At 56.5% G+C, this 22,942-nt stretch overlaps 1 protein-coding gene across 1 annotated transcript in view; it reads right to left on the bottom strand.

Moving 5' to 3' along the window:
- The window catches only part of LOC119111313 (mucin-5AC), a 141,675-nt gene that overhangs the window by 28,084 nt on the left and 90,649 nt on the right, over positions 1-22,942 (bottom strand). The window contains exons 9-10 of the mRNA XM_037235126.1: positions 1,934-5,360; positions 973-1,255 (exon numbers count right to left, since the gene is read on the bottom strand). Coding sequence (XP_037091021.1) covers positions 973-1,255; positions 1,934-5,360 — 3,710 coding nt within the window. The remainder of the gene's footprint in view (positions 1-972; positions 1,256-1,933; positions 5,361-22,942) is intronic.

Here is a 22,942-nt window from a genome sequence, read left to right as displayed (position 1 = left end):
AGACAACGCGCCGCGCCCGGCTCCCGGTGCGGCGTCGCGCCAGCCACCGGGCCGCCGACCCTGGCCGCCCGGTGCCGCGGCGGGTCCCACGGCGGGTCCCACGGCCGGTGCCACGGCGGCCAGCGCGGCGCCGGCGGCGGCAGCCAGATTGATGGCGGCCGGGCCGATACAGCGGTGACTGCTGCGGCTGCAATCGGTCCGACAGCTGACCGGAGCCCACTGGCCGGCGCCCCATCACGACCGGCACCAGGCTGGATCGCAGCTGCCGCTGACGTGGCCGGCCGCCCCAACGCCAGTGCTTTGGCGACAAGTCACGGCGCCATCCAGTGAACTGTACTGCAGTTCCAGCCTGTGCCTGCTGCTACGCCCAGGGGCCGTGCAACAACGCCTACACCAGGTAGTGCCTTAACCCAACGCCTCACAACGATGACGGAACGCTATACAAAATATGACAGCAAATAGCGATGCTACAACGGACTTTTCCAAGAGCGAAAAGGAATTTTTTTTATAGATACTGTCTGAGTCATGTTGTTAGTACAAAGCGTGAGTACATAGTGAGAACAATGTCGTGAGAGCGGTGATTTGACGCTGTTTAATAGTTTTATGTGCATGGTACCGAATCAGGCATAACGCTTGCAGCCCCATATGGTGACCGATGAATCAGGTGTTGTCTAAATAAACAGCGCTCCGTGACAACAAACGTCAAACAATGATTCTTGTCCACCAGCGAACGAGCTGAACCATTCCTGGCGTCCCGCAGCGGCCACCATCTGACAAGCGACGGAAGCAGAGCAGCGGTGCAGCACGCTCTGCTGGCAGCATGTTGTTTTCTAAAGAGTGATCGACTGAACAGCGCACCGCACGTTTTGTGGCATCGAACGCGGTCCGGTGACAGGCACATAACTCCGTCGGTGGGCGGTCCGGGCTCGGCGCGGCGCCGCCCTAGCTCTGCACCGACCGCTGGCCACTGACCTCGAGGGTGAGCAGCTCGGCGGCGTCATCCCAGGCCTCGGTGCCCCGGATGGCCAGCTCCGGCCGCCACCGCAGGCCCTCCAGGATCCGCACCGAGCTGGCCATCCGGCAGTTGGAGGCGCACACGCCAGGCGTGGTCGGCACGCGTGTGGTGGTGGTCGTGGTGGTGGTCGTGGTGGTGGTGGCGACCGTGGTCTGGGCCGGCGTCGACGAGGCTGACGACTCCGGTGTGGTGGCCGCCGTTGAAGGGACGGTGGGATTTGTCCCGACGGTGAACTTGGGCCTGTGGTAGAACAGCGAGCGGTTACGTCGGCGCCGTCCGGGTTAAGAAAATAAACACAACTGCATCTTCCAAGTTCACCCACACACAGTAGCCAATAAGCGTCGGACTGACGTTGTGCCCTGTCTTGTCTTGGGCTGAGAAAATGCCAAATTTGGTAGGTTTCACGCATTTTTTAATGTTGCCACGCTGTCGTATGAAATACGTTATCTTGGCACGAGTTCGGTTTGGGCGGACATATTCATCCTTCACACACAATATTTTGTTATTTGCTTCAAATGAGGTCGAAAGTGTTGCGACCACCATCACTGCACTAAATGCTGGTCATTTAACTCCCACTTCACAGTAGTTTGAAGATTTTCTCCCCAAATGTTGCCGAGCTCTTTCAGCAATCCAAGGATCTGTCACTGCGTCATGAAAACTAAACTATCGTTCATGGGGGGATTTGAGCCACCAGCGCCCCTGGCTACTTGAGATGCATCTGCTATCTCGTCAGTTTTCGGCTTCAGGGTCATCACACTATTCCACAGAGAAATTTAGGATTCCTCAGCTGTAAATTAGCACATTTAATAAACGTTGTGCTACTTCTAGTGGTCGCGATGCGCCTCACGGGGATGACCAGATTCTCTCCGACATAGACAACTACAGCGCGTTTTCCGCACCGACGTCTCGGATACTCACCTATTACCAAGTAGCGAGAACAGGCCCTTCTCGGACTGCTCATATTTGAACTCCAGCGGCGGTATAGCCGTGGAGCTGACCTTGCCCGGGATGAACAGGTCCAGCGGTTTCCTTTCAACGGTGCGCGAGACGCCCGCTCTCGAGGGGAACACGATGCCAGCCGACTTGCGTTTGGGCGCCGCTGTGGTACTGGTGGTCGTCTCCTCAGCATCCGAGGGGCCGGGCGGCTTATAGCCTGGCGGCAGGAAGGCTGACACGTCCTCTTCGGTGGCGACTATCGGCGCACGTGAGCGACTGCGCTCCGTGGTCGAAGTTTCGGGAGGCTTGTACCCGGGTGGCAGGAAGGCTGACACATCCTCTTCGATGGCGACTATCGGCGCACGTGAGCGACTGCGCTCCGTGGTCGAAGTTTCGGGAGGCTTGTACCCGGGTGGCAGGAAGGCTGACACGTCCTCTTCGATGGCGACTATCGGCGCACGTGAGCGACTGCGCTCCGAGGTCGAAGTTTCGGGAGGCTTGTACCCGGGTGGCAGGAAGGCTGACACGTCCTCTTCGATGGCGACTATCGGCGCACGTGAGCGACTGCGCTCCGTGGTCGAAGTTTCGGGAGGCTTGTACCCGGGTGGCAGGAAGGCTGACACGTCCTCTTCGATGGCGACTATCGGCGCACGTGAGCGACTGCGCTCCGTGGTCGAAGTTTCGGGAGGCTTGTATCCGGGTGGCAGGAAGGCTGACACGTCCTCTTCGATGGCGACTATCGGCTCACGGGATCGAGTACGCTCTGTTGTCGTCGTCTCTGGGGGTTTGTAACCGGGTGGGAGGAAGGCTGACACATCCTCTTCAATGGCGACTATCGGAGCACGAGAACGCTCCGTGGTCGTTTCCGGCGCCTTGTAGCCCGGCGGGAGGAATGCCGAGACATCCTCTTCGATGGCAGCAGGCTTTTTCTTGGATGAAGTGGTACTCACAGACTCCAGCTGGAACCCGGGCGGCAAGAAGGCCGAGAGGTCCTCCACCTTCTCCACCTGAACTTTGGGCCTGGCCGTGGAGGTGATGGGCGGCGGCGTGAGCTTCGGCTCGGCGCCCGAGTTCTCAAGGTCCTGTCGCACCTTGTTCTTGAACCCCTCCGGAAGCAGGTCGGGATTGATGTCCTCCTCAATGATGACCAGCCCATCCTCGTTTCGTATGGTCGTTGTCTCCACGCTGTCTTTCACCGGCCGGAAGCCGGGCGGAAGGAAGCGAGACACGTCCTCGTCAACGACGGTCGTCTGCTGAGCTTCGCTGTCGGCACGCAGCGCCTTGCCCTCGCGGCTGCCCGGCTCCGGCCTCGCCGTGGTGGAGGTGCGGCCGCGCAGCCGCTCGATCAGGGAGGACAGACCCGGCCGCGACGGTCGCTCCGCCGTGCCCTTGGAGATGAAGGAGGCCAGGCCGCCCCGCTGCGTCGGCGCCTTGCGACCCGTGTTGGGCGGCTCTGGTCCCACCGGCTCTGTTGGCGCGGCCGTCTCGGGCGCGGCGGTGGTGGAGGTGGGCGGGCTCGTTTCGGAGCGGAGTGTTGTCTCCTCGACTGATGGTGGCGTCTCCTCCCCTTGAGCGTCCTTCAGCTGCTTCACCAGCAGCGAGGCCAGGCCGCCGCGGCTGCTGGAGGGGCGCGGGCGACGCGTCGGCGCAGCCAGGCGTCGCTCCGTGGTCGTCTCGGTGGCGCGACCGGACGGTAGCCCGCTCACCTGGCGGGCCGTCACAGTCGTCACCACCGTCGACGGCTCCGTGGGGGCGTCCTCCTGCTTCGCCTGCAGCTGCTGCCGCAAACGCTCCCGTAGCGACAGGCGGCGCGGCGGCGGCGCGGCCTCCTCCGCCTCCTCCGCGGCAGCCTCGGGCTCGTCCTGCGCCGGCCTCAAGCGCGAGCTGCCCGAGTCCCTGTTGCGGCTCCTGAGCCGGTCGCGAATGGAGGACGAAAGGCCGCGCCGCGGCAGGGACGGCCGGGTGGGCCGCGGCGACAGCGGTGTCGTTTCGCGCGTGATTCGGTTGGTGGGCGGCGCCGTGATAGCCGTAGTGAACTCTTCGTCGGCCAGGGTCGGCTCGGTGACCGGCGCCAGCGTCGTCTCCTCACTGACGTCTCCTGGACTGACGTCCAGATCCTGCAGCTGTTTGTCGTCGGAGACAGCGAACAGTCGCTCCGTGGTACTCTCCGGAGTGGTCTCCGTTGTGGCAAATGCTATCGGTTCTGTCGTCCTGTTGACAAACTCTTCATTGGTGGTAGCGAACTCGTCAAAGGAACTTGGGGTCGTGCTTTCGAAGCCTCCTTCGAACACCAGGGCCTCCGTGGTGGTTTCCGCCTCGTCAGCGAATCCCCTTAGCACCTGGTCCCGTTGTTTGGTGAACTCAATCAGAGAGTCATCGGTGGTGAAGTCTGGAACATCATCGCCTGAGAAGCCTGTGGTGCCTAAACTCCTCTCTGTTGTGTCTGCGAATTGATTCGAAGGCCCTGTTTCTGTTCCTTGTAGCCCTTGATCTTCGAAGCCAGCAAATGAGTCGTTGCCCTCTTCCACGTAGTCGGAAAACTGGTCGCCAGCCAGTGGGTCGGGCGAGTAGTCTACAAACTCCACCAGGCTGCCATCACTCGTGAAATTTAGACTATTGAACGGCTCCTCTGTCGTGAACTCCGTCGGCACCTCGACGGGACGCTGCGTAACGCGTTCCGGCTCCTCACGGAAGAGCGGGAACGTGGTTCCGCCGAAGGTGGTCGGCGCGAGGGTGGTTTGCGGCACGAACTCGGTGGTGGTCTCGGGCGCCGCCTGCTGGTCGAACCGGCCGCGCACCTCCTGCCGGGACGGCTCGAACACCGTCACTTCGTTCGAGCGCAGCGTGGGCTCCAGCTCAACGGCTGGCGTCGGCGTGGTGGAAGTGGTCACCAACTGGAACAGGGTGACCCGACCGGCCGGGTTGCGGACGCGCGGCCGCAGCCGCAGCGGGCGCTGGGTAGTGGCAGCCGGCGGCGGCTCCGTCGGCGCCTCGGTGGTCGGAGGAGTCGCCGTCGCCGGACGACCGAAGAACGTCTGGGGCGGCGGCGGCGGGAAGGGCGACCGGACGGCGGCGCCGGCCGGCGGCGGCGCCGTGACCGGTCGGAATTGGCCAAACTGTGTCTGAGCCGGTGGCCGGAACTGGCCCGGCGGTGGCTGCCGGAACACGGTGAAGGGCTGGGGCCGAAACTGTGGCGCGCCGAACTGAGCTGGCGCGCCGAACTGGAACGGTGGCCGCGGCTGGAATGCCAGGTTGTTGCCGTTCAGCAGTCGACCCGGGCGCTGCTGTTGCTGCTGAGGCTGCTGCTGGGACTGCTGCTGCTGCTGCTGTTGTTGTTGTTCTTGTTGCCGTTGTCTTTGTCGCTGCTGGGCCGGCGAACCGAAGGCAGTGAACGGCACTGTGTTGGTTGCTGAAAGAAAAGGGCGGTATAATTAATGCAAGGGCGTAGGATTCCCTTCAATGGATAATTGCTCATGACCAGTCTGGTGTGGCTCTAGGATGCAATTTGCAGCATAAAGTGCGGCTATTGCTCTTACTTATCAGTGCAGGATATACATATGAATTTACTTCGGTGTTTCTTCGTCAGGTACTCAAAGTAGTGACTGCGACCAAGATGTTACATCTACAAAGCTTGTATATTTGCAGCATTCCAGACGGTGCATCAAGAACAATGTTTTGCAACTGAGCCTGAAGTGGCGTACTACACCGCTGTTGCCCTGCAGTGGCGCCATTCCACTATCTGGAGTGGGATGAAAACCTTGGAAACACCGCCTTCAGTCACCGCGCGCGAGCATCAGCAGGTCAGACGGTTCAGGCCTGACATCAGCCGGACAGACAGTTCAGCTCTGACATCAGCCGGAGAGACAGCTCTGCTCTGACATCAGCCGGAGAAACAGCTCAGCCCTGGCATCGGCCGGACAGGCGGTTCAGCTCTGACATCAGCCGGACAGACAGCTCAGCTCTGACATCTGCGTACGTGAGACACGCGTACCAGAATAGCCCATGAGTGATGAGGAGTACGACCGGGCTCATCATACGCCGTTGATGTAATCAGAGACTTCGCACCCCGCACGTGCGGGTCTCAGAACACGTTAACGGGACTCGCCCTGAAGCGCTTCAAATCGCACCTCCATTTCAAACAAGTGAAGGTGAGAAGGTCTTCGCGGAAACGTAAATCCTGTTTTTATGAATGTTTCATCGCCCGACTCTGACGGTCAGCGCCAGCCTGCATCACGGTACCTTGTTACGTGAAAGCACGAAGCCTCAGCGGCCGTTGGAGCCTTTCCAGCCCAGCTTCGGCCGCCGCCGCCTCGGCATCGCTAGCCCTGAATGGCTTCTAATGATGTTGACGTGACTTGTATGGAGGCTGCGCTTGCTGAAAGCACCTGGATTCGTTCATCGCAGATGAACTTTCTTTATATCTCATCTCTGACGCGAAATATCGCTTCGTAACGAGAGGTGATTACCCGGTTGGGTTTCGGTATTCGAACACCTTGGCTGGTAAATCGCAATGCACCGTTCAAATTTTTCGGAAATGTGTGTCGGAATAATTCAGCGAAATATTTAAGTAGCAGATTGGAATAGTTCACTGGAATGCTCTGATGTTTTCCATAAGCCGTAAGTTTCATGCGTAGGAGAATTACTGCTTTTGTAATAAATTTCCGCACGAGCTGATACGTTGTCGATTGGAGACGAATCAGGTCAAGGAGGAAGGAGATTATCGATTATCCACGCACGACGTCCATTTTGGTGTCGCGCAGGTAAGTTCGGCAACTGAAAGGGATGGATTCCAACAACTTTGTTTCTTCCGTGCAAGTGTAAAAAGCTGTCACAATCACGCCGACCTTGTTTTTGTTTTTGTCAGCTACTCGATCTCCGCGATGCAGTAAACCCCTGTCAAATGCATGCAATGTGCGCCGTATATGGAAGCTTCCCTAGATCTGTAGCTGTTGTGTGCAGCTCTCTCATCTTCTCTCTCTCTCTCTCTCTATCTCTCTCTCTCTCTCTCTCTCTCTCCTCTCTCTCTATCTCTCTCTCTCTCTCTCTCTCTCTCTCTCTCTCTCTCTCTCTCTCTATCTCTCGCCTCTCTCTCTCTATATCTCTCTCTCTTCTCTCTACTCTCTCTCTCTCTTCTTCTCTTCTCTCTCTCTCTCTTTCTCTCTTTCCTCTACCCTTTCTCTCTCTCTCTGTCTTCACCTCTCTCTTCCTCTCTCTCCTCCTCTCTCTTTCGCTCCCTTTCTCCCCTCTCTCCATCTCTCTTTCTTTCTATCCCTCCAGCTCTCTCTCTCTCTCCCTGGGACTTGGCGAGGCCATTGAACCAACGTTAAGGGAGGTGTTCTCTGGCTCTGCCCCATTCGGCCGCAGGGAAGCGTCAAAGATTAGCACCTAAAATAGCCGTATGCTCGATTAAATCAGCATACAGCCTTGCCTCGAACCTTTCACTACTGCTCCTTTTAAGTGACTATTCGCTAAAAGCTGAACGTTTGACCAGATAGTCCAATAGTCCTTCGGATGTTCACCTTCATTGCCACCGGGATACTTGCTCCTCAACATAACTTTCGTGCCTTCCATCTTTATCTCGGTTTCCATTCATGTGTATTTCTGTGCATTCCGATATCTTCCCAACTCGTCTATTCAAATAAATACATTCTTTCCGCTGGCGCCTCTGGCCAGCCTGGTTCACCTAATAATATGCAATTTGCTCCGTCTAAGCTAGCGCATAACAGATGCAACGACTTCATCTGTAACTTAAAAACTATGACGATTTCATGGACACAGTGTTGCGGTAAAGGTCTCTGAGCCAGGGTCGCGGCCGTTTGCTTGACGTGTGTCTTTCGTGAAAGGAGTACTTCCCTGACGCGCGCACGGGGCTGCGTGATAATATAGAGTTGTCACTCGCATGTAAACATGCCTGAACGTGTTGGCGGTCAAAACTGCTTGGTATGTGTGCTTTCGAGACATCCCTTTGAATCGCAAACGTGGGCATCATCATTGGTATTCGAGAGCACTGGTACCACGTGGCGTAAGTGCGCTGGGGGATGCAGCGAGTACTCAGTAATTCTCGTTAACCAGCACAAACTTGATGCATTTCAAAGGTGCCTTCAACAACGAAAACACTTCAAGTAAATACAAGTACGCGTTGTAACAAGACCGTACGTGCGAGGAAGGAAAATCTATTTAGTTGAGAGCATTTCTGATCAAACGGTAAGGTTAGGCGTCATACCCGCTGTGTGTTCACCATAGCCAGCGGATTGCAGCTTCCTTTATTTCCCGGCACAAATGCGACCCAGAACAGAAAAGGCCTATCGCCATGACTACTGCATCAAAAAACACGGCGCTCGGCAGGCGCCTGGCGCCAGCCGATTGGGCTGATCAGCTGCAGGGTCGGACGGCGGTCCGGCCCTGCGACCGCCCGCAGCGCGCTCTGGAGCGGCCCGACCGCGCGGCGAAAAAGGCCGGGCGGCGACGGCTGGCCGGCTGCAAACAATAGGGTCTGGCACAGTCGGGAGACCCTGAGAGATGGGGGGGGGGGGGGCAGACTCCTATTCTGGTGGCCGGGCCTCGCTGCGAAGCGGGACGTGGGATATGTAGCGAGTAGAGTCTCTTGGGCCGGCACGGGTGGGGTGCGGTGCTTCCCCGCAGGACGGGAGGAGGCCTCTCGTGGAAGCGTGTCTGACGTACTGCTGGTGTGGTCCTCTGCGCTGGAGAGAGCATCATCCCTATGATAAATTTGTATCACATCACGACATGCTGGATGCACATCCGAGAAAAAAGCCGGTACCCGATCTCTAACCGCCACCCTGTCTGCTCTTTCGGGGCATATTAAGCACCATCCGAGAAGGACAAGAAGGAAAACCACATTAGAACTAGATTTAGGTCAACGAGCAGCTTATGGCAGACGCGGCCTGGACTGCACCTGTGCATGAATAGATCAGTTAGTGATGGGGATGATAATCAGTCGGGGCGCCACACCTCAGCGCATCCGCTGCGTCAAGCAATTTGTTCAAAGCTCTTTCAATTTCCAGCGCTTGTTTGCGGCTTTTGTTATCACTTATTCTGAAACCCCCTTCGATTTGAACGTAACAGTTAGATTACAGCCAATTTGAAACGTCAGGATTTCTCGATTTCGCCGGCAACCCTCTGGGAAATTCAACGCATCTAAAATTTAAATGCAACCAATCAATGTCGTTTCCATATAAACTCATATGGTTCCCACTTAGGCGCGCGGCACGACTCCGAGGAAGATTGATGATTGCTAAAATCGATACGGTGTGGACGGGGTGGCACCGGCCCGGGTACCGCTCGCCCCGTGGCAGCCCCCACCTCGAGTCAGCTGAACGCATCGCCAGAGTAGCACCACAGGTGGCAGGATTCAGCGCAGCCCATTGTAGACATTGATACCCGGAGGAGGACTTGAGGACTTGATCCAGACGTTTGGTCACACTCGTAATCCCATGGCCTACCCCTGCTGTTAGTTAGTGAGATGGATGATTATCTAACATGAGAGGTAGCTATTCCGGCGCAGGCAGCCTGGAGCATGGCAACCGGCGTTTGTCACGTTTAAAATGACGTAATTAAACGATAAATTATCAACGTGATGTCATTAAGCCGATAACATAAGTACATTGCCATCACTGAACCCTACAAACATTGTATGTGCACCTTCTCAGACGCATGGTGTTTGTTGAGCGGGCTCTCGTCTTCCGTGGTGACAAATGCTTCCCACAAAATGTGCTCATCGAGGTGGATGGATACCGCTTCAGATATAAACAATAAAATAAAAACATTAGAGCTCTCAACGGTGAATGAGAAAGTGGGGCTATTCCATCATTTCAGTTCAGGCAGCATCAGCAGAATGGCAGCCCCACCGACGGTAGCCAACGCGCGCCACCGCCCGCGCGACGGCGCCGAGCGGCTGACAGTAATGGCACTTGCAGTGCACACAGCGTGTGTACACAGAGGCACCTCGGGAGTGCAGGCCAACAGCCGGCAGCGCCTGCCGTCAACAGCAGCCATGAGCGCGCGTTCCGAGAATCGGCCCCAGATGAGGCGATCGGCCGGGGGCCCGCGCCGCGGCGGCACGAGGCCGGCCGTGCTCCCTCCAGGCGCGCCCACTCCGCGGCGGCATGATGGCGCAACTGGCGGCTGTCGCCGCTAGGAGCGGGCGGCCCTCGCGCCACAGCCAGCCGCCGGTCCCTGCTGCGATTCAGTGATCACAGCCAGCCGCCGGTCCCTGCTGCGGTTCAGCGACAACCCGTCGGCAGCCAGTCGCCGCTCTCGGTCCAGAGCTTTTCGGTTGGTAGCCACTAGCACGACGCATGCAATTCGTAGGCTGAACCGACTGATCCATGCGACAGAAGCCATTCGTTTTTGGAGCCTTTGCGACTCTACCATTGAGACCTGTTCGCGATCAGAATAGCTCGCCGTAAAACAGGTACGCTGTCGCGGTGTCATCCCGACTCCTCACACTCTTTAAGTGGAGGACAGCTCCGGTGACCGAGTGCGAGGCAGAGCGCTCGGGTGAGTCATCGCACTGGACGGCCCTGCTTAAAGGCGGGTCGTGGCCCCGCAGCCAGTGCCGTGGGCGGTGGTTGGTACGGCGTCAATCTGGCCACATGGCAGCCATTGCTCGAATGCAGTCGTCTCCCGGTTGGGAACCGGTCGACGAGAAATGCCCCGAGGGCGGGAATGAGCCGAAGGCGGATCAGCTGCATCGGAACGCTCATCAGCCGCCAGCGCCAGTGTGACGTCACTCTCCGGTCTGAATTAGCAGTCGCAGTCAGCCACGGATCCTGACCCTGATCCGGCGGATGCCGCCGAATGATGCGCTTACTTTCGGATCAGTTACCAGTCACGAAGTTGTGGTGGTTTGGCCAACAGCATTTGACTGTCATTCTTCAGTCGCGCTCGCGCCTGGCTGGCAAACTCAATACGGCTTTAACAGGCAGGTATCCACGAGTTTGCAAAGTCTAATATTAAAGCGCTTTCTAATACCGTACTTACCTTCGAATAAGTTACCAATCACGAAGCTCTGGTGGTTTCGCCAGCCAAGTTTTACCGTAATTCTTCAGCCGCGCTTACACCTGGCTAACAAACGCAACATGCATTCAAAAGTTGTGCCCCCGCCGGTATGCAAAGCCTAATACTGCTGCGGCTTGCATTCTAATCGGATGAGTTTCTATTAGAACGGCTCAACTGAAAGGGAGAGCTCTACATTGATATGGGGTTTGGAATTGAAATAACCATGTTGAAGGTCATTCAGTGCAGTTCCTGGCGTTGCCCTGCTTAAGACTTAAGCCCCCCTAGTTTCTGAGCGACACGCCCGCGAAGATGTGCGGACTATATCTGGGAGACTATTTCAGGGTTACCCAGGTATCTATGATGCCTTAACGATGTCATTGAAATCCTGTCATTCCTTAAGCCACGCAGCGCTCAAGACAAAATAACTGACGAGTCATTTGTATCTGGCTTTCGTGAGCACGCTTTCCAGGTATTAAGGCTGCCAATTGGCTCTCAATCAATGTTGTGCAAGACGTAATGATGCAACCAAACGATGACGCATTGAAGAGAATATTTGCTAAGCAGAGAAACTGTGTTGTCTAAAACAGTCTTTTTAACTACAGTATGCCCCCAATTATAAGTGAATTTATTTCATCATGTCTGATGCTTGCTTCAATATCTTCATATGTGGAACGTTTCCTTTAAATGAACCGGTGTGGATTCGTTCGTGCATAGCAATCACGACTGCAAACATCTGCTCAGTCAGCGTCAGCTGGAGCAGCAGCCGCTGAAGGCAGCACCGGCCGGAGCAGCAGCCGCTGAAGGCATACGCTGGCTGGAGGCGCCGCCGCCACTGGGACCCCCTCCCCCCACCTCCCCGTCTCACACAGCCGTGTCCAATGGCGTAACGCCGGGCATGCTCTAGTAGACGCGGGTGCGCCTGGTCGGACCGTAAACCTCCTGACGGCCATGGGCCACACCTGCGTGGGCGCCACGCCTAGACGGTCAGTCCCAACCGCTGGCCTACCACGGTCGGCCGCGCGGGGGCGGCCTGGTTCTGGAGCTGAGCGGAGGGGCGACGTGCAGCAGCGTGCAGCTCAGGGTTCTACGTGCAGCAGCGTACAGCTGAGACTTCTACGTGCAGCAGCGTGCAGCTCAGGGTTCTACGTGCAGCAGCGTACAGCTGAGAATTCTACGTGCAGCAGCGTGCAGCTCAGCATTCTAAGTGCAGCAGCATACAGCTGAGAGCCCTACGCATCTACGACGACTGATAAGCTGCTGGGCTGAGTCGCACGAATTTGGCGAACGTGGGCATGAGTGGTAGAACCATACCGGTGTTTCTGAGTGAAGGATTCGGCGGGGCAAGGGCGAACTGAGACGAGAGCTAAGCACGAAAGGACTGTGGCCGTGCCTGTGCCGGCCCCCTCCAGAGAGCGAGAGCGGTGACTCAGCGGACGGAGCAGATCCGGGAGGGCTCCCCGCAAAGCCGGACTGTCCAGCCGCACCTGAGACGGCCGCAGCCGCCGCAGGGGGCACTCACAAAGACCAATGCACGTGCAGGCGCGCCCACGGAGGCGTGTCCCAGGGCAGGAAATCCGCACGGTCCGCCGCCGCCACGGCCGGCTGGAAATCTCCGCTTGTCTCAGACGCCACACTGCCCAACCGTGAAACGCCGCCTGGTTCGGGGCGTGCAGCACGCGTCGTGACGGTAGGAAACACTGGGCGTTCAGGTCGTGCCGTTTCTTCACAGCACATGTCGTTCCAAGACAGCGACGCAACAGCGTGACACGGCGCGTAGACGTTTGAGCCCGGACGCGCGCCAGAAATGCCGCCGAGGCTTCACGTACCGGGTCTGGTCTGCAGAAAAAAGAAAAGACCGACAGCGAGCGACTCCCTTTCTCGACACATGTATTTTAGCGGGAAAAGCGCTAAATGGACTCCGGAGAATGCGGAGCCAGAGGAGGAACATGGCCGCTGAAAAAAATTGGATGAATGTTGGCAAAATGGCAATGAGCTGAACATATCGCACCTGGTGCCAGAGATGTCGCTTTGTTAGACGATTACCTGTGAAAGCTCCGCGCCATGTGCCATTCGACGGGGATCGCTTATGTGTGTCATTAGCTACATTCTGAACAAAAAAATCATCATACGTCAATAGCATAGCTTATCTCTGGAGGAAAAGCTGTTTATAGTAGCAGTAAGTAGCTAGGTTTCTTCAAGAATAGGCGAATTTCCAACATATTTCATACGTTTGCATGCGTTTAGCCTGAACAACCAGCAAGACACTCGATTTTTTCTTGCATAAAGTCATTGGTGTTGGTTATGTCGAAATTGGGATCATTACCTCATTTAAACTTAAACTTAACATAAAATATGATCCAAGCAAATGGTGATAAAAACTGATGACCTGAAATGTTCGATCTTTTGATCTCTATTAAATATGAAACAACGGCAATGCACATTTCTCCAGTCAGCTCCACGTTCTGGCGGGGGCTCGGTCTGAGGGAGGCCTGAGTGGCGGGAGCTGGCTGCACGGGCGCGCTCGGCGGTCCCAGGACCACTCCGGACCCCTGCTGAGTGGCGGGAGCTGACTGTACGGGCGCATTCGGCGGTCCCAGGACCACTCCGGACCCCTACTGAGTGGCGGGAGCTGACTACACGGGCGCGCTCGGCGGTCCCAGGGCCACTCCGGACCTCAGCTGACTAGCGGGAGCTGGACTGCACGGGCGCGCTCGGCGGTTCCAGGGCCACTCCGGACCCCTGCGGGCCGGCGGGGCCGTGGCTCTCGGTCGGCCAGTGGAGTGTGGGCCGCGGTGACGTTAGTTGCGGCCCCGCGCCGCCAGTATTCCTTTCACTCGGTGCGCCTTCCATGAGATCGGGCGATAACCGGACCTATGCCGCCGCCGAAATGGCCTCACGGCGCATGCGTCACCGCGGGAGGGAAGCGAGTGACAGACCGCGCGTTCAGGCCGCTTGACCGCGCCCCCGGTCCTGGCGAACACTGTTGATTGCTGATAACATGGCTGTTTATCGTTGCGGGTTGTCAGAAACGCTTGATCTATAAGTGGCGACAACACAATGACTTCAGAAAATGACGACGGCAGTGAAATTCACAGGTCCGATGCTATCTCATCTGAAAAGACCAGGTTTGCCTTTATTTTTGTATACTGACACTTTTCATGCAAATAATATTGGCGTAGAATTAACGAATGGCACGCGCCTCTCAGAGGCACTTTTGGCACTTCTCCTGTTTGAACTAAGTAGTATTCGCGAGTGTTATAGAAAGGAGGTCACGCCCATGCGAAACACATGAATCAAATCACTGGCCAATCGTGGGAAACTGGGCAGCCCAACGTGGGGTACTGGTTTTTGTGTTACACGGCACAGGAAGGGGCATCTGAATAAGTTTCCTCAATGATTAATATTTGAGTATTATCGCTACAACACTAACTCTGGTGTTGTTCGCACTTGTTGTTCCCTGGCTAAGACCATTGCTCCAAGTTGTAATGATATTTGTCTCGTAACAACATGGCTCCTTGATAATTACCATGCTAATTTGGGCGCCGCAAGTGTAGAAACGACGCCTTTACGTATCTGTGAGTACCACCCGTACAGCAGTGAAACATTCTCATTCTGTTGCCACTTCACGCCTTCGGTTCTACCAGACAGAACGATAAAGAACATACAGTGACGAAAATGCCCTGCGAAGCGCCGATTTTCAACATTTCGCAGCAAAGGTTTTTTGGGGGAACGTGCCTGACCCTTCTCCGACGAGAAAGGCAACTATATGGCTACAAAAACGACAAAGACTGACTCTTTAGTGATTTACCTTGAATCACGTGATGTGAGGGGTGTAGCGTGACTGTAACGCAGGTAAGGCGACACCATATGCTGGAGTTATTTTCACGGCGGTTTCCAAACTCAATGAGTGTTCTGTTGTGCTGCCTTACGCAACGGCCGTTCAATTTCCCAACGCTGACAAGGTCCGTGCAATCTTCCTAGAGAGATGCAGCTGTCACCGACATCACACAACGCCGGGCAGTGTCACTGCAGCGCGCGTCGAGACTGCTGCCGACCAGGAGAGGCTCTAGCCGCTGGGCTGGAGCTGTGTGGCGCCGACGGCCCCCGGGGACTACTGGCGCCGCCCGCGGACGCCGCTCGCCGCCGCGCTGTGTGGCGCGGACGGCAGGACCGCCGCGGCGGGCCGGGCCGCCGACAAGCGCCTGCGGCCGGTCCGCGGCCAGGCCCGCCGCCGGCCGACTACCAATGCAGCTGGGTCCGGCCCTGCGGCAGCTGCGGCACCGCCAGACGACAGACGCCAGGCCCGGCCGCGTCCGCGTCTTTCCGCTACGCTGCGCCCACAGCCCGGCACGTGGGGCAAACAACGTTCCGACGCCCAAACGCTGAGCGACACTATAAAGAGCGCAGCGTCGTAAGCGTGCCTGCAGAGCGCGGGCGCCCAATGCCCCGCATTCACCTCCTGGCATTCAGCACGGGTCTCGCCGGGGCCAGGGCGTGACCACTGATTCGCCCCAGTGAAGGCAACGTCATCAGGACGGCAATCATGAGGCAGCTGGGCCCTCAGCCACGTGCAGCCCGCGCCGTGGCTCACGGCATTCCTGGCATTCCACGGACTAGGTGACAAATTACACATTACAGAACACATCCGGTTTGGTGGCAACATCCCACCGACAATTTCAGCGCCCGAATATCCAAAGTTCAGCTCATGATCAGCACCAATTCCAGCGCAAACAGAGTCAATGGCACAAGGCATTCGTATGTTGTAATGAGAATGTCAAGAAGAGATATGTCTAGCATATTTTTCTCCACTAAAAGTATTCCAAATTCAGCTTAATTTAACCCGAACGGAGCTTGGCGTATGCGTGCACCGGGTGCAGCGGCTCGATGTCACTTAGTTGACCTTCGCATGGGATGACTTTTATTGCATACTGTCCCACGGGCAGGGCTTATATAAAACACACGCAGCACGCCCGGAACAATATCAAAGTCCGGTCATCAATCCCGGCGATGTGGCAATCCGGCGGGAGACACAGGGCGCATCCGCACGCGGGCCGGCGCCACATTCCAGGGCCAGTGACGTCGATGACGGCAGCGCCGCATGACCCGCCGCTGACGGCGGTGGTGTCGGCGGCGGCTCCGCGGGCCACACGCGCAGGGCCGGGTCGCGGCGGCCGCCCCGCTCGCCGGCTCGCACTCTCCGCCCGTCGGCCAGGCCGGTCGATGACGGCGCGCTCGCTCGGAGAACGGCGGTGAGCAGACGCAGCGGCCGCACCGCCGGCGCCGAAAGAATGATACAGAGCCGCGGCTGAGGTGGGCCGCGAGACCAGCCACGCCGGCGTGTCTCGCGGGCCAGCGTGGTTAATTAACTCGTGAGGTTAGCACCCCGCCCTGGCTTGGCGAGAATCACTCAACCACTTAGGTGTGTGCCATTTGTCAGGGCTGTGTTGTACCGGAGCTCGAGCCCCAATCCAAGTGTGTGCGTAATCATACACTGCGCATGCACTGAATATTTTCGTCATATCGTGGGGCTTTCGTTTTATACGCTGCATCATCCGTCGAAATAGCATTAACTTTATGATCTAACGGCAGCTGTGTTCGCCCCACACCGGAAGTGAGTCGTTTAGTCGGAAATCATATAAAGTGCGGCCAAACATCTGCGCTTTGTCAAGTCACTGAAGCTCCCGCAGCGAGCAGAGGCCGGTTTTAGTCAGGATCAGTGCGTGATAAATCGTGTCGGCGGGGGCCGAACCGAAACGACGACACCGGTGAGGCCAGCGCCAGCGGCGGCAGCTGCCGAGCCACCGGCGGCGCCGAGTCCACGTCGCTGGCGATCGCTCCTCGGCCGTCTCGGCAGTCTGCGGCTAAGTGATCACTCCACGGTCTAGTGGGCGACCGTTGGTCGGGCGCGGCAGACATCGCACCATGCCCCATTGATTGTGTGGACTAACCATCGACGGTCGTGTCCGCCAATCGTGATCCGGCGCCAGGCCCGGTAGACTATGCTTGGAGTCACCGCTTCTGTCGGGCCTCGCTAAGAACAATAGACTAACATTGTCCAGGCCCGGCGCAGCGCTGTTTGCGAGGGAGGCGAGGCGTGGCCAGACCGGCCAGGCGCGGGGGAGACGCAGACGAAAGTTCTCGGGTCTTGATTAAGGCAGGTCTTTGTCGAGTCTTGCTCACCCATTTTGTTCGGTGGCACAGCGGGCATGACAGGTCTGCTTGATGACGCCCCGCAGTTTTTACGTGGTCTGCTCAGGCCAGAAGTTCGCGTCAGAGCAGATCGGGCCGTATCAGCGCCTCCTCCCACCAGCCGTGCCCCGCGGTCTGGCTGTGTCTCCTCCTCCCATCTCCTCCTCCGGCCAGCAGTGCATCGTGGTAGCGCTGTGTCAGCTCCTCCTCCCTCCGGTAGTGCTCCATGGTCTGGCTGTGTCAATTCCTCCTCCCACTAGCAGTGCCCCATGGTCTAGCTGTGTCAGCTCCTCCTCCCTCCGGTAGTGCTCCATGGTCTGGCTGTGTCAATTCCTCCTCCCACTAGCAGTGCCCCATGGTCTGGCTGTGTCAGCTCCTCCTCCCACTATCAGTGCCCCATGGTCTGGCTGTGTCAGCTCCTCCTCCCACCAGCAGTGCCCCATGGTCTGGCTGTGTCAGCTCCTCCTCCCACTAGCAGTGCACCGTGGTATTGCTGTGTCAGCTCCTCCTCTCAGGTGCATGTTGAGCCTTGCCAGCCCCTCCCTCCCACCAGCGGTGTCCCTTGGTCCGGCCGTATCAGCTCCTCTCATCGCACGCGTCATGTCCGCGGGGCATGTCAGCGAGAGCTGACACTAACGACGCCGGTCGACACGATGGACAGCTCATTAGGCCCTCGCGTCTATCTATTTAGAGCCCGTCTCGCCTGCTCAGTAGCGTTCCAGGTGCGGACCGTGGTGAAACGTTCCAGTCTCAACTGAGCCACTCAAACAGACCACGGATCCGGTGATCATTACATTAGAAGACTAATTATTTTCCAATGAGATCGGAAATGCGTTTCCAATGAAAAATAACAGCACGTATAGTTTGGAAGCGAGTTCGTAAGGGCACTTGGTGAATATGTTAAAAAGTTGGTGTTTTACACAAACCATCTTTCTTCCACCAATAGTCCATGTTACTGGAAAACATGAGATTAAAAGCTGTCGTGGCTCAGCGGAGGGTGGTAAAGAGCAGCTGTCGCGTCTCACGGGAGGGTGGCCAAGTGCAGCTGTCGCATCTCACCAGGGGTGGCTAAGGGGAGCTATCGTGTCTCACCGGAAGGTGTCCAAGGTCAGCTGACGTGTCTCACCGGCGGGCGGTCAAGGACAGCTGTTGTATCTCAGCGCAGGGTGGCTAAGGGCAGCTGACGTTTCACACCGGAGGGCGTTTAGGGGCAGCTGTCGTATCTCACCGGAGGGTCGCTAAAAGCAGCTGTCGTATCTCACCGGAGGGTGGCTAAGGGCACCTGACGTGTCTCACCGGAGGGTGGCCAAGGGCAGCCGGCGTGTCTCACTGGAGGGCTGCAGCACCGTTCCCTAAGAGCCGCAGCACGCCACCAGCTGAGCAGCTGACAAGGATCCCTCAGAGCGGCCGCGCTGACAGCAGCCAGCCCCGACCGAGGCCAGGCCGGCGCTGACGCCGAACAAAAGTGAGAGTGATCGCGCGGTAACGTAACCCGGGCCCCGAGCCGTCAGACTGCCACCGCCAGTGTGGTAACGCGGCTCAGCCTTGTGCGCAACGGTCGGGGCTTGCAGGGCGCTTCCTTGTCGGGGATTCATTCCACGACCCACATGGTCACAAAGGTCGCGTGCACGCCGCCATGTTTCGTCACCGGGCGATAACCGAAGGTGATCACGGAGCAGCGCAGTCATGCGTAAATGCACAATAGGATGATTGTATGGGCAAAGCAATGGTGATGAGCGTCTAGAGTGGGCAACAATGCCAAACGGAAGGACAAAAGAGTAGATGAGAACTGCTCCCCACGGGTACGTCGCAAAATGACTAGGCCTGCTACGAATTACTCGATACGTGCCAGTATGCATATATAATCTTCCCCTGCTTCAGAGATGATCATATGCGGTGGGCTTTTACCTACCGCTCTTGAGCGCGGCACGGCCTAAATGAGCCGCGCCTTTGCTGGCCAGAGCCGCGGCTCGGCCGAGCAGCACGGTGGTATTTCACAAGTGGGCCAGGACGGGATGTAATTACCCGGCTGGATAGCCTTGAACGGAGGGAGCCGGCTGTCCGCGGCCGCAGGGGCGCGGTCGCTGCCACTGACTCCGACTGACTCCGAGACGCCCGCGTGCGGACCTGACGTCATCAGACAACTATTTCCAATCGCTTTACAGTGGTGGATGTTGGTCTGAGGTCAGGCATGCCGTCCGCCCAGCGTCTGTCATCAGAGCCGCAGGTGCAGCTTCCATCTGAAGTGACATTCCTGAACGAAGGGTACATCGAATAATATTGAAAGGTGGACAGCAGTTCTGTTGCGCTGAGATAAATCACCTGTGATGCCGCGGAAAGAAACGCGTTCAATTTACCTGTGTTGTCGCAATATATGCTGCTGGAAAGTTTCATTACCTGAGCCTTTGGTTTTTCTGTGTCATAAGATAATGAGATTCAAATAAGGTCGGATCATCATGTATTATCTTTTAATTTTTTCTACGGGCGACGACGCATCGGTGTTGCTCGAACGCCTCGGTTTGAGCCTGGCTCCCAGAGTTGCCGGAGCGTTTGCCCACGCCTTGGTTCGAGCCTGGCTCCCGGAGTTGCCTGAGCGTTTGCCCATGCCTTGGTTTGAGCCTGGCTCCCGGAGTTGCCAGGGCGTTCGCCTACGCCTCGGTTCGAGCCCGGCTCCCGGAGTTGCCAGAGCGTTCGCTCACGCCTCGGTTTAAGTCTGGCTCCCGGAACAGAGATCCGTCATTCGTGCGTCAAGCATCTTTTAAGGCTGCGATTCTTGACGGCGAAAGAAACTCTGTGCATCGTCACAACGCAGTTATTGTTAGCTTGATTTGTATGGCATTGCTGAAGTCGACACCAGGAATAGGATTGAAGCTTTCAAACCCATCAGGCCAATAATCGTCTCCAAATTTGGAGCAGCTGTGATGCGGGTACTCTTCAAGATAAACAGATGTAAAACCTTAACCACCACACAAAGGCATGCTTAAAGGAAAGGTTTCACATCTGAAGGTATTGAAGCAAGCATCAGACATGATGAGAAAAGCTCGCTTAAAACTATTGGTATAATTTTAGGTAGACATCACTGCTCCAAACAACATAATTTCTCCGTCCAATAAATATGCTGCTTAATACGTCAATGTTCATAACGTCATAATACCTTGCACAGCACGCCTCGAGAGCCCAATGACGACCGTTGTATCTGGAAATCGCGCTCACAGATGCTAGATGTGAACGATTTAGCCATTATAATTTGCTCGACTGAATGACAATACTCCTCCAAAGAACATAATTTCTCCGTCTAGTAAATACGCTGCTCAATACGTCAGTGATTCATTACGTCGTCGTACTTTGCACAGCATCGATTGAGAGCCAATTGACGACCGTTGTATCTGGAAATCACGCACACAGACGCTAGGTATAAACGATTTGGCCATTACAATCTTCTCGATTGAATGACAAAATCTAAATATCATTATTAAAACGTCATGAATGCCAAGGTAACCTTGAAACCCTCCCTGAAAAAGTCTCCCCATTTTCGCGGGCGCGTAGCTCAGAAACCTGAGATATTTAGCTCTCAAGAAGGCAGGGCTGTAAACTGCGCCGAAAGGCCTTCAAGATGGCCATCTCAGCTCAAAACCCCCATAGAAATGTGAAACACTCCTTTTGAGACCGCCTGTCATTAAGTGTGTTTCTTCACGTCCTCACCGGAGAAATATGATGGCTTTGATCGTGCTGGAGGAACCAATGGGACATGTCGTGAGCTAAGCTAGCGTTGTTTGCCACGTCGTCACAGTGCAAACATCTTTCCAGTTCACGATCAAGGAAGCATTCTAGCGTGAAAGGGCTGAAGATATCCGCGATAGCAAATGGTTTCTGTTATATTCTTTGTGATATGTATTTTTTTTAGTGAACGATGCAATCAATATTACATTATCTATCGGTTTGTCTCGTGTAATTTTGAAGGCAGGCAGACGGTAAATTTTATTCAGCCAAGACGGAAGAAGCGCTCAGACCTTCCGTAATTCTTTCAGTAGCGCGCTCACAAACAAGGCATATTGCCTTTATGGCCTTTCAAGTTAACAGTAAAGCGTTGCAAATTATCATATCTGACTAGGCACGTTAAAGGTACGCAGCGCAAATACGAAGGACTGCAACGTCTTGATTGGAAGAGAAGAATGCTCGAATCAGGACTCTGTACAGGCAAACAAATGAGGAAGCGACGAGTGATAGAGAAGCTCTCAAGTGATCTACGAATCAACAGCTAACATAGGCACATTTTGGTTGCAGACCCGTCCCCAGCGCTTGTGGATACGACGAAGGAGCAGGTAATGGGGTGTGCAAAGAAATCACCAAGGGTAATGGAGGGCTAGCAGACACACATGTTGCTCAATCGAGGGGAAGTTTCCTGAAGTATGCTGCGGCGCATCATGGACCTCGCTAATCGACCGAAACAAAGCTCGAGGAAAGCGAATAGGGACCATCACGCACCTTTGTTGAGATAACTTTTATCGAACAATAACTCCGTCCGGCATGTTTTTTTCCCATAGGGAGGAAATCACGCACAGTAACGCTGGCCGAAACCGATATTTTTCGACAACACAAACGAGCACATACGGTCATGAGCCGGCTGAACATGACGAGGAAACTCCGAATAGATGCTATCTAGTCGGTAATGTGCACCTGTCCGTGGATGTCGAACTTTGGCTTTGGTCGCAGCCCTGTGAGCAGAGCTCGGCGTTCAGCAGTGGCACGCCGTGCTGGCGGCGGCCGGCCGGCTTTGGCTTCGGTCGCGGCGCTGTGAGTGGAGCTCGACCTCCAGCAGCGGCACGCCATGCTGGCGGCGGCCGGCCGGCCGGCTTTGGCTTCGGTCACGGCCCAGTGAGTGGAGCTCGACCTCCCGGCAGCTCGTGCTCCGATCCCCGGCCCAGCCATGCCGGCCGCCGGTGCTCCGATCCCCGGCACGGCCATCCCGGCCGCCGGTGCTCCGATCCCCCGCCGAGCGGCCATCACTTTCACTTCGGCCGCCGATCACGTGACCGCCGGGCCGGCCTCAGTCAGCCGGTCTCAGCTGGCCCGGCGCGGAGGACTTGGAATTCATGGAGCGCTTAGTTCGCTTTACCCCCGCGTCTATCTCTGTCTCCTCTCTCTCTCTCTCTCTCTCTCTCTCTCTCTCTCTCTCTCTCTCTCCCTCTCTCTCTCTCCCTCTCTCTCTCTCTCTCCTCTCCTCTCTCTCTCTCTCTCTCTCTCTCTCTCTCTCTCTCTCTCTCTCTCTCTCTCTCTCTCTCTCTCTCTCTCTCTCTCTCTCTCTCTCTCTCTCTTTTTATGCCTGCTGCTGCCTCAATCACTCATTCACAGACTGACGCACACCCACAAACTGACTCGTTGCCCGCATGCTTCGGCTTGCATGCTTCTCATTTTGTTTACCCCTCCCCCTTTCTCTCCACTCAGTCTGTGTGTTGTCTGCATCAATCACCATGTCCAATTATTTTCACTTCATTATTTGCCTTTGGTGAGCCTTTTCTCTTCATGTAACCGTATCTCTCCATCTTTCCCTCTCTAAATATTTCCAGTCGACACACGCAGCGCAGGCCGCCTGGGCGCGCCGCGCCGGCCGGCCCCTCGCCTCTGTCCCGCTCGCACCCCTCGGCCGCTCTCTCCCCGGTCGCTGCTCCACGTCGTGCCATCGGCTCGTCACCTGTCGAAACCGGCGCAAATACAGACGGCCCGCGGCGCAGGCCGACAGCAATTAGCGGGCGGCTCCATTATTGGCAGGCGCGGAGCCGC

The sequence above is a fragment of the Pollicipes pollicipes genome, unplaced genomic scaffold, assembly GCF_011947565.3.
Source record: "Pollicipes pollicipes isolate AB1234 unplaced genomic scaffold, Ppol_2.1 Scaffold_7261;HRSCAF=8764_pilon_pilon_pilon, whole genome shotgun sequence".
In the NCBI taxonomy this organism is placed as follows: domain Eukaryota; kingdom Metazoa; phylum Arthropoda; class Thecostraca; order Pollicipedomorpha; family Pollicipedidae; genus Pollicipes; species Pollicipes pollicipes.
The sequence above is the reverse complement of the archived record's forward strand: the minus strand, read 5'-3'. Positions and strand labels throughout refer to the sequence as shown.